At 36.2% G+C, this 12,530-nt stretch overlaps 1 protein-coding gene across 1 annotated transcript in view; it reads left to right on the forward strand.

The window, feature by feature from the left end:
• The window catches only part of LOC121417629, a 160,351-nt gene that overhangs the window by 108,964 nt on the left and 38,857 nt on the right, over positions 1 to 12,530 (forward strand). The window contains exons 29-36 of the mRNA XM_041611366.1: positions 451 to 644; positions 1,765 to 1,918; positions 3,122 to 3,285; positions 4,039 to 4,101; positions 6,675 to 6,777; positions 8,034 to 8,213; positions 10,209 to 10,342; positions 10,990 to 11,130. Of these exons, the coding sequence (XP_041467300.1) occupies positions 451 to 644; positions 1,765 to 1,918; positions 3,122 to 3,285; positions 4,039 to 4,101; positions 6,675 to 6,777; positions 8,034 to 8,213; positions 10,209 to 10,342; positions 10,990 to 11,130 (1,133 nt within the window). The remainder of the gene's footprint in view (positions 1 to 450; positions 645 to 1,764; positions 1,919 to 3,121; positions 3,286 to 4,038; positions 4,102 to 6,674; positions 6,778 to 8,033; positions 8,214 to 10,208; positions 10,343 to 10,989; positions 11,131 to 12,530) is intronic.

Genomic DNA, 12,530 nt, shown 5'->3' on the forward strand with positions numbered 1-12,530 from the left:
GAAGTAGAGTGTTCCTCCTTCAAAGCTATGGTCCGCTCATGTTCTAGAGAAGATACTGCAGGTCTTTTATACGGGAATGGTGGAAGTTGCACTTCTCGTTCAATTGTTTGGAGATATGCAAGTAGGAAAGAGGACATACATAAACTCCGAAGAATTGAAAGACAAGCCTCTAAAATGACAAAAAAGGGTGCTTTCTGGACGAGAACGAGATGTATCATGTAATCTTTGTGCCTTTCACATGACATTCTAAATCGTTTTATGCGAACAAATTGAATCTCCATTTGTACCTGATTACATAATGGACAGTAAAAATATCTGAATCTGATCACATCTATCAACATTTTTTAGTCCTTCATAGGACTTTCTATGTGGTGTACCGTCAAACTATTCCACAATTGTCTATATCATTGTGCAGACATTCACACATCTTCTAATCAACTCTGTCAACAGGTTGGGTGCCTGGTTACTTCCCATCGCGTCTGGGTGAATGGATGCAAGTATCTATGAACGAAACCACTGTGTTTGCTGGAATCAAGACGCAGGGTTCCAGTGATATACTGGCATGGGTTGTAAACTTCACGTTGGCTGTCTCCAACGATACGTTCTCATGGATGGATATCTTAGACGTGAACAACAAGACCAGGGTAGGTACAACAAAGAAACAAATGATTCATTCCCAGGGGCCTGTAACACAAAACTTAGCGATGATCGTAGAACATTTTTCTACGATTGATTCCATTGACTACAATGTACGATCAACCTCAAGTACAGTGAAACCTGTCTATAGCGACCACCCAAGGGAAACACAAAATGTGGCCATTATAGACAGATGGCTGCTATAGACAGGTTCTGAAACACACAATCTGCGTCCATGGGAAGCTGTTTTAGTGGTCACTATAGGCAGGTGGCCACTAATATGTATATGTAAGTCCATCAGTGTCTTAATTTTCTCCACAGGAAAATTTCACATTGTCCTTTGTAAACAAGGAGAAGCATACTGAATTGACAAGAAAAGAGTGAATGAATGTATACCTCATTCTAGAAAACATTTTGAACAAAGATGTATCTTAAATGTTGACGTAGCTGGGTTTCCATAGTTATGGTTGATTGGATCAATCGTACCTCTTTGTAAGATGGGGACCTGGTCTACGATTAGAAAGGATATTTAACTCATGCAGTCTAATTTTTATAAAAAAGGCATGTTTAAGACATTAAAAATGCACCTCTGTCGAGACTTTTAAAAATTTAGTGAGGCTCTTCAAATGTCTCTGCCAGGAATTGAACCTGTAAATCAATATGACTATGTCAAGCTCTACATGTAGTTTTGACAAGTTTTATTTCCAATTTTTCCTTTTTTTTCAGTCTACATCAGGGACCCGTTTTACAAAGAGTTAAGATTGATCTGATCAATCGCAACTATGGAAAGCCAGCAAAGCCAACATATAAAATGCTGTCTTTGTTCCAAAAAAAATCTAGATATGAATGTAAATCCATAAATTCATTGATTTCTTGACAATTTGGTGTGATCTCCTTTGTTTCCAAAGGACATTTTGCAAATTTTATGGAGAAAAAATTATGACACTGATGGATTTCCATAGGGTTACGATTCATTGGATCAATTGTAACTCTTTGTAAGACGGGGCCCAGATCATTCAGTTTGATATACATGTAACAACGTCTGCAGCCATTGAATACATCAGCATACGGGTAATGGGCTAACTATTTTGTTTTTTTATATTTTTATTTTTTTTCATTCGTGAACAGGTATTCATTGGAAACTACGACCAAAACAGCACAGTGACAAACTACTTTGATGAAGTATACGCCATATATTTGCGGATTTATCCTATATCGTGGCACAGCCGTATTGGTTTGCGCTTCGAGCTGCTAGGATGCAGGCCGTACATGAAGTTTAAACGTAGGTCTTAGACAGTGCTTTAGATGTGGGGGGGGCTGACCCACCTATAATAATCCATGGAAAACGAATTTCCTAGAGAGGTCTTGGTTGTTCATGTGTTAACCCTATACAGTGCGTCCCAGAATAAACGAAACCGAGATTTAGCAATCATTTATCATAACTTAATCATAAACAGAATAGACAAATGACCTACCAATTTACAGCTTAGAATCTCTTCTTTCATCTGATATTACTTAAGTTATTTCTTATTCACGCATGAGTGAGCAAAAACAATTTGAAGAAAGGATACCAAAAACTCATTTGGCGGGGGGTATCTGGGTTTCAAAAAGAAAACCACATTTCTAAGAAGTTCAATATCTGCTCTTTAATTTGGTACCTCAATTACAGAAAATGGTCTAGAAATAAAAAGTTCTGGTCATTTGAAATAAGGCTTGTATTTCCATAATTTCATGAGATAAACGTATTTTCACCGGTTTCCCGCAGAAGCTTTCGCATGGTGAACAAAAGATTTAATGCATGGCTGATCGTCAACAAAACGGATTGTCGAGTGAGTTTGAAAGCCAGCCTGGAGAACCTCTTCATTAATATGAACTTATTAAAATGCAAGCCTTATTTCAAATGACCAGAACTTTGTTATTTCTTGACCATTTTCTGCAATTTAGGTATCAAATTAAAGGGGAGATATTGAATTTTTCAAAAATGTGGTTTTCTTTTTGAAACCCAGATACCCCCGCCAAATGAGTTTTTATATCCTTTCTTCAAATTGTATTTGCTCACTCATGCATGAATCAGAAATAATGTAAGTAATATCAGATGAAAGAGGAGATTCTAAGCTTTAAATTGGTAGGTCATTTGTCTATTTTATTTATGATTAAGTAATGATAAATGATCGCTAAATCTCGGTTTCGTTTTTTCTGGGATGCACTGTATATTATCCTTCCTATTCAATTGCAGGTAGTTAAAGTAAATAATACCATGTTTCTATGCACCGGCATACAGAAGGGGGCAGCTGGGGACCATACCCCTCAAAAACATGTTTCAAGTCCCCCCCAAAAAAAAAAAATGAAGAAAAGGAACAGGAAAAGGGGGAAATATGAAATAATCTTAAATCAATAATAAATGCAAACTAGATTTTTGTACTAAAAGGTTGAAATATTTACTTGCTCACAACTTGTTCACTCTTTACGCTGTTTCTATGGACAGATCTGCTTGGTTGTATGCGATGTGAGACCACGTACTACTGCCCAGGTGATGGATCACGCTCAACTTGTGGCCGATGTGACCCACCACGAGATGATTGCGATCGTTCACCGGTGGAACATTCCTATGGACACGCAACGCACTGCAGCCCTTGTCCAGAAGGACATGTGAGACAAAGCGCTCTTCGTTTACTCATTGACTTTATTTGATTTCATTGTTATGGCTTGTATTTTCATAACTGTTACAGTTTTCAATTGTTAATTGGTACAAAACCTTGGACTATGGAGATGTATGTTTTATACTTAATTATGCTCATGTCATTGAGTACACTAAAAATTAGTAAAATCCAATTATAGATGCATGCATTTGACAAACTACACTAAATTCATGCTGGAATAAAGCTCAATGATAAAATATCTGCATAATGCATGGTTTCTTTATGACAAGATACAATTTAAACTTCTTTTGAGTACCGTATATTTGCCAATTAACGATATTTGCAAGTAATTGAAAACATGGCAAGACAATTTCAGTAGCTTGAAACTGTTATTACAAATTCAGATTTTAGCAGAATATCTGCACTTAAAGAAGGAGACTTTTTTTCACAAATATCAAAAGTTGAGATAATAGTATTTTTTTTGCCTAACAAACACCAAAATTACTATGTATATGTGAACCTTGACATTTATTTTTGTTATCTTGTTTCATTACTAATTTCATTGACTTGATGCCCATCTTTATCTGTTCTTACCCTTCAAATAATGTCTTTTCTTATTATTACCTAAAGTAGTTGAAGTAGTAATTCAACAGTGGTATTTAAGTTATCATCATCATCATCATCATTTGTTTAATCAATACTGTTGCTATAAATTATAATATGTGTATTTCGATTGCTACATGTATCTTTATTTTTATTCTAGATTTGCCATGATGGATATGCATATCTATGTCCACCATATACATACGCAGTATGCAATGACACGGTAAGATGGTTCATCGACATATTGGCCCATATTCTGAAGTCGGGTTTAACTTAAACTTGGGTTTAAAGTTGTGGTTTAAGTATGGATAGCCAATTGTTACATAAATTACTAACAGTAGAGATATCATATTTCAGCTCATTTGGCTTTCAAATCATTCACAGTTGTCTAGGAAGTATAAAAAGATGATTATCTTCACCATCGATGAATCGGGAAAGAGCACAGTAAACATAAGAAACATACAATTTAATAACAACTTTTGATACCTTTGGCTTCCCATACTTAACCACAACTTTAAACCTGAGTTTAAGTTAAACCTGGCTTCAGAATACGGGCCAGAGTCTGTTTTTTTTCCCTGATCAGATGCAAGGATTTCAGTAGCTTAGAATAAGAGGTAATGAAAATCACTGCCAATATTAATATTTTCATGAAAAGGACTGTAATTACAAGGTGTTGAATGTTCACAAAAAGATTTTTGCAGATGTTCGCAAAAGGATTTTTGCAGAGGAAGTTTTATATACTATTTTGTTATAGTCTGTTGCAATTGTACATGTACATTGGTGGTATGCAAAGTTCAGAAGTGTCACTTTCACTTTATCTAAATCTTCTTCCAATATCAGTCCATGACTTCTGGTGAAGAATAATACTTCTGTTTTTCTGTTTTACATGTAGGCCTATTGTTTTGCCATTTTTCTATGTTCTCACATCCTATCTAGATTTATGTTTCATTTAGTGTTTTTGTAACGCTGGTAGCAAACAACTATCCATTAACTTGGACAACAATTGATATGATAATAATAATAATATGTCTATTTATATATATAACATATGTATATATATATATATATATAGTTCAGTTGCTGTGGGCACATGCTCAACTGCACTTTGATACTTGGCATGACGAAAATTTTGCGTTTAAGAGCAGTATACCCCAAGTTTCCCATATCATCAAATCTCTTCTCAAAACAAGCATGAAATTTAAGTATAGAAACACCTGTTTCTTGACCTCGGTCCGAAGATAATACACCCCAGCATCAACGGTCACAGCAGGGGGCCACACACGATGGATTGCATTCTGTTGAGTGCATGGAGTTCCATGTATACACGCGTTGATAGAAACTTTTTTCTTTCTTTCTTTCTTTTTCTTTCTTTCTTTCTTTCTTTCTTTCTTTCTTTCTTTCTCTCTCTCTTCCTTCCTTCCTTCCTTCCTTCCTTTCTTTCGTTAAGACTGTATCGTTGCGCGAGTGAACGGCATGCATCCCATATTTTCTTGCTGTACGGACAGAAACTAGATGGGATGCATCGCGGTCCTTGCATGCTAAGCATACCGTAATTTTTATTCCGCATACTTTCCTTATTTCGAGGTCGATTTTCTTCGTTCGAAATTGAAAATGGACTAGTATTGGATGTCTGAATGTAATATGCCTTTGAAAACGTGATTAATATCGAATACGATAATTTCATTCCGAAGATCCTTCTACAGGCAGACAAGTCTTACGTAATAGCACAGCTGTTGTTTATCATTTCGTCCTTGGCTCAACGCTCGTTTAGCTGGCCCGTGGTGGTGAAATTGAGACAAGGGGATTTTCCTGGCCAAGATGGGTTTATCGGGGTTGGAAAAGTTGTTTGAGATTTGCAAACGCAAAACGGGGTATGCGACCGCAGTTTGCAGTCCGAAGTGAGGTCGAGAATCAAACGGGAAATTTTCGTAATGGTATCATATTATTACCCCAGCTGTAGCTGAGCCACCATATTGATAGGTGCTAAAGTGTTCAAGGAATAAATCCTAACGCGTTCCCATTCATCTCACCTGGGTTGATGCTGCACAATGTAGATGAATTTCTTGCTGAAGGAAATTATGCCATGGCAGGGATTCGAACCCACGACCCTCTGTTTCAGAGTTGGAAGACTCATCCACTGAGCCACAACGCTCCACATATCACTACATTATCTTTATTTTCAATTCAATTCACATCAATTTGATTCGTTTGCTATTCCATCAAATAAAAAAAATTGACATCACTGTTGGTAAGGTGATCCTGGAGAAAGCAAAGCTTACAAAAAGGGGCCACGAAATAGCAAAAATATGCAATTATCAACAATACAAACATATCTGATATATTTTGGTTTGTTTCTTTGAATAATTGTCCCTAATATTTTCAGTACTATGGAGCAATGTGTGAATTTGTGGCCCAGAGGGTGTAATAGTCTTTAGACTTTGAAACAGAGGGTCAGGGATTCAAAGCAGCCATGGGGTGGTTTCCTTTAGCAAGAAATGTATCCAGATTTTGCGGCATTCGACCTCGGTGAGGTAAATGGGTACCTGGTAGGAATTGATTCTCTGAAGTTCGTGTGCGCTGTAACTAATTACTGCTGCCAAGCTAAAGCTAGGATCAGGATATCCAAGCTCTTTGAAAACCCATGGAGCCATTGTAATCATGATATGTGCTATACACAAACTTTTTATATCAGGACCAGTATTATTTTCAGTCCTATGTTGATGACTGCATCAAATTTTTTAGAAACGCGTAGAGAAGTGATCATAATATCCATTATACCAAAATTATTATTTTCAGTTCTGTATTGATGAATGCATCCAATGTGAAGCTGGTACAGCATGTTTTGATGGAGTAAGGACCGAGTGCAGACCAGGTTTCTTCTCCATAGGATATGGACAAGGTAAGATTAAAAAACTTGCTTACTTCGTGATGTCACTCTCGAACAACTCTCCCCTTCGATAGGTCCAATTTTACCGCAAACTTGTTTACTTCATGATGCACTCTCGAACACTCTCCCCTTTGATGGGCCCAATTATAACCCAATCCCTATTTTGCTCATTATAATTGAAGTACAAACTTTTTGTTCACGATTTATTTAGTGAAACTTTGATCAAACTTCCCTCCCATTCAATGAACACCTGATTGAAGGATATAGTTGATGTATTGCTCTGTTCTTTCACTCAGACAATGAGGACATAGTTCAGTGAGCTTGTTGATTGCTTGATCTATCAAAATAAAGGTACTAGCACTCTGAATTTTAACATTTGATATGAAATAAAAATTGAATATTACAACTTATATACAGAACATGTATTCCAACTTGTGAAGGAATAACTTGTTTTCATTGATACCTATCTTACTTATTCTTCTCGCCCCATGCATGACTGAATAAAATCATTTGGAAGAGAAGAGGGGCATGCAGATCCATCTTTTTTTCTACTGCTTATAAAATGGGTGAAGTAAAAGAAAAGTAATTAATCATTGAGGAACTTTAACCTTTTCAGCATTGCACGTAATAGCACTACTTATAAAAGGGCTTTTCTATTTATCACGTTCATGGACAAATATATTAAAGTTATCATTGAAAATTTCATCTTGGCCTTCCGAAACTTGAAAAAAGTGGAATACCTCCCCAACGTCTTAAACACCAATTATTTGAATTATGAATGGTGTACGGATGGGGTATCACTGAAACGCCGAGAAGTTGCAATGTCATTACGTACCTTATCTTTTTTTTAGCGGGAACTCTGATCATTTAATGATAGCAGCTTTCTTGCATTCTGCAATGATTCTTCATGGAAATGTGATTCCAAATTTTGACAAGGCACCTACATGTAAGCTGGCAAAATAAAAACTCAAAATTCAGTTGGACATGGTGGCTCAGTGGTAGAGTTCCAACCTCATGAATAGGATGTCGTGGGTTCGATTCCCTGCTGAGTTATACCAAAGACTTAAAAAAATGGGACCTTCTGCTTTCTTGTCATGCACTCAACAGATGAGAATGGAGAAGGGCAAACATGATATTTTATGCAGGGAAGAACATTTTACAGCTGAGAGTGGTTACCCTTGGTAAATAAGAGTTATTTATTTGTATTAGTTGTCTTTGAATATTACCCCACAGCAATTTGATTACACTTGTTTTTATGCACTTTATAGATGAGTGTCTCCCATGTGAGGATGGGTCGTACCAACCGCTTCCAAAGCAATCATCCTGTGAATGCTGTCCAAGTGGCTTTACAAGTTCCCTTGGCAAATGGGAGTGTTCCCCTTGCCAGTTTAACCAGTATTCTGATGCTGACTGCCTCCCGTGCTCATTATGTTCATCTGCAAGCGAGTGTAAGTTTGGTAAATGGGAATGTTCTCATTGTCAGTTTAACCGTTTCTCAGTTAAACTGACATGCTTGCTATTTTTTACATGTGGACACGTTATCAGTAATGCATGAAGAATTTTCATTTATTTGATGCAAGATGAAAGAGCAATGGAGATGAATGTGGATTTGTCAGGGGCGGTGCCAGTAATCAAAGCGCAGACTTTCATGGTGTAGTAGGGCACCTTAGACCACTCGGCCATGGCACCTCTCCATTATGTTCATCTCCTTGCGATTTCAAGTTTGAACAAAGAATAGATAATGGGAATGTTCTCCAAATCATTGATCTGTTGTCTTTTATTGAATGTCCCTGCATGTTTCCTTTCAGGCCTTGCATTAACCCTAAAAGGACTGGTGGCCATGATGGCCCCCAGTCCTATGCTTTGCACGAAATTTCCAAAACGCAGAGAAAGTGCCGCAAAATCTTATGGCTTTTAAGTCTCACGCAACTTTTGAGACCAAATTCGCGACATACCTGTAGACCGCCGTGACGTCACATGACTTTTTTTGCGATGCAATGTCATGCTAAAAATGGCTCATTTTTGCCTCACCTGCATAGCAGAGTGAGACTATAGGCGCCGCTTTTCCGACGACGTCAACACCAAATCTTAACCAAAGGTTAAGTTTTTTTAAATGTCATAACTTAGAATGTAAGTGGACCTAGTTCATGACACTTGGACATAAGGTTAATCAAGTATTACTAAACATCCTGCCTTAGTTTCAAGTTACATAACCAAGGTCAAAGGTCATTTAGGGTCAATAAACTTTGGCCAAGTTGGGGGTATCTGTTGAATTACCACCATAACTTTGAAAGTTTATGGATCTGATTGATGAAAATTGGACATAAGAGTAATCAAGTATCACTGAACATCCTGTGTGAGTTTCAGGTCACATGATCAAGGTCATTTAAGGTCAATGAACTTTGGCAAAGTTGGGGGTATATGTTGAAATACCATCATGACTTTGAAAGTCTATTGGTCTTGTTCATAAAACTTGGATATATGAGTAATTAAGTATCACTGAACATCCTGTGCAACTTTAAGGTCATATGACCAATGTCGAATGTCATTAAGGTCAATGAACTTTGGCCAAGTTGATGGTAATTATTACATTGCTGTCACAACTTTCAAAGTTTATGGATATAGTTCATGAATTGTAGACATGGGGGTAATCTATTATTACTGACAAGTCTTAGGTTACGTGATCAGGGTCAAATGTCATTTAGGGTGAATGAGCATAGTATTATATCATTATATGAATGGTGTTTTTTGTAAATAATTATTTCATAGTTTTCAAAGTCAGAACTGGTACTATATTGAATTGTGTAATGCAGGTGAGACTGCCAGAAGTGCTATCACTTGTTATACTTTGTGTACAAAGTCTATGGGAGATTAAATTCATGAAAGGGTGATTATTTTTCATTCTAATTAGTCTGCCGAATTGATTTAGGGTTTAATTTAGTTGTTAAATGGTCTGTAATCATTTCCATTGAAAAAACAATGAAAAACAAAAGATAAAAAACATAGATATACATAAGAAATTCTAAAAACAATGAAATACACATTAAGGGAAAAATTGACTTGCAATTTTTCTTTTTGGAAACCTTTAAATTAGATCAAAAAGATGACATCTGCAAAAAAGAAGAAAATTTAAATTGAAATAAGGTGTTAAATATGCAAATAGTGTTTTTCATTAATAAATTTGCATATTTTATTCATAATTAAAAAATAACAATTTTCAGAATTTTAAAAAGTAATTTCTTGTAGTTTATGTGGAAAAGAATGTAGGTGCCAAATTTTGGCGTGATCGTGTGAACGGCGGCCGAGATCAGAAGGGGGAGCCAGCGTACGTTTCATATAGACCAGTCCTTTTATTTTTGAGGGAGTCCCTGCCTTACTTTAAGGAAGTGAAGTCCGGCCCTGCTTTTCTTTAATGGATCATTGATCTGTTGTTTTTTTTAAAGGTCCCTGCATGCTTCCTCCCGGGCCTTGCTTTAAGGGAGTGAAGTGCGTGAACACTGGAGGTGGTCAATATCGCTGCCTGGATTGCCCGCTTGGTTACCGTGGTGATGGAGTGAACTGCGTGGATATCAATGAGGTATTGTACTCTGATATTGTCATAACTTCCTCTTCCCTCCATCCCCCCACACACACATATGGACACTTGTAAAAACAGTCAACACTAAAATTCACCTGAAATTCTATTCCCAAAACAATTAAGGATCCGTGGGTGAAAGTCGCCTTGATCCTTTGTATGCTTTGTTTATAGCCTGTTATATGTGTACACGTACTTCAGTATAAGTGTGATCTGAATTAATCACACACACACACACAACTCAAATATACAATTAGATTCAATCAGGTTTCTTGCAAAAAAACATGATTGGCAGTCACTGACTGAACTGTACATGTTTACACAATGCCAATATATAAATTGAAATCATTAAGATTAAAACAATAAATATACAATCAAAATTACATATAGATAGCACAATATGGCACTTTTTTATCACACAAATCAAAAACTCATTTACCATGATTGCATCTGTTTATATTTTTATTGCACAAATATTCTTTTCATCTTTAAGGGCTCCAGAAATGATTGGAAAACAATGTTTAAAATAGGAAAGAAAATGTTTCTGTGTTAATAAAAACTTTTCTACTGAATATTTCTACTACATACATATACATACTGAAAGGGAAAAAGCATTAAGTTTATTTCAAAACTAAATCCTCCATCTTTAGTGTACTGAGTCGGACCCCTGCTTCAGCTCCGATGGATGCACCAATCTAGAGCCGGGGTACGTCTGTGATAGATGCCCAGCTGGTTACCATGGAGATATCATCCATGGATACGGCTTGAATCAAACCCGAGACAACAGACAGGTGAGGGTGCAAGGAAGAGAATATTTGAAAGTCAATTCGCCCGGAATAGATCCCATCATTTAAAGATCAAGTCCACCCCAGGAAAATGCTGACTTGAATAAATAGAGAATAATCAACTAACATAGTGCTGAAAATTTCATTAAAACTCGGATGTATAATAATAAAGTTATGACATTTTAAAGTTTCGCTTATTTTTCACAAAACAGTGATATGCACAACTAGGTGAGTTAATCGATGATGTCTATTACTCACTATTTCTTTTGTTTTTTATTGTTTGAACTACATGTATACATGTACAATATTTCACTTTTTACAGATTTGACAATAAGGACCAACTTTACTGAAACGTATACTATTAAACAATGCTAATTCCACATGTTCAGGGAGGAATTAATCGTTGTATCACTTGACAATTAGGAGAAAAATAGAATATTCCCTATTTCATGTAATAAAATACAAAAGAAATAGTGAGTGGATGATGTCGTCATTTTCCTCATTTGCATACCGACCAAGATGTGAATATAACTGTTTTGAGAAATTATGCAAAGACTTTAAAATGTCATAACTTTCTTATTTTGCGTCCGATTTTGATGAAATTTTCACTGTTATGCTTGTTTGATTTTTCTCTTTTTATTCATCTATGTTTTGTTGGGGTGGATCGACTTGTCCTTTAATCTTTGTGCGCTGGGCCATGTACCATCTATGCTGAATTATTTTCAGGGAGGGAAACAATGGATTGCTTCTTTGAACGTGAAATGCGAAGTACGCATGATGGCACCGATTGTACATTGGTGCGAAGTAGGTGTGGAAAGAGTTCAGGCCACCGCACACCTTACGACTGTTCGCGATCCGATTTTGGGAAAATCGCATTTTGCTCATTTTCTAAAAATGTAAATGGAACATATCATTTTATTTGAGGATGAAAATAATTGAAAGAATACTAATATAACCATTTTGAAAGATTCCAAGCCTTTATTTTGGAGTAAAGGCCAAATTAGTTTCAAATCGTAGTCAATCGTACGACTGCTATGACGTCATTACAACTAGATATTTAATTCGCTTTTATTCTAAGAAGGATGATAGCATAGTCACAGATTTGAGCATAGGTATTCGTACGATGATTTAGAACATTACACAGTAAGATATTCAAAGTCTCAATATTAGCATCGAATTCTACTACATTTTATTCTGAAATCGGGTCGCAGACCGATCGAGACCAATCATAAGGTGTGCGGTCGCCTTTAAAGAAGAAACGTTATAAAATTCAACATGAGCCTTTCTAATGCATTTGATTATAAAGACAATCAAATGTGAACGTATATAGCTATTAGATAATCAATGTTAATAATAAGACTGTAAATTGTTCATCAAATAAGGTATAGATAAATACTGAAGGGAGC

This window comes from Lytechinus variegatus, chromosome 6 (genome assembly GCF_018143015.1).
Source record: "Lytechinus variegatus isolate NC3 chromosome 6, Lvar_3.0, whole genome shotgun sequence".
NCBI classification, from domain to species: Eukaryota; Metazoa; Echinodermata; class Echinoidea; order Temnopleuroida; family Toxopneustidae; genus Lytechinus; species Lytechinus variegatus.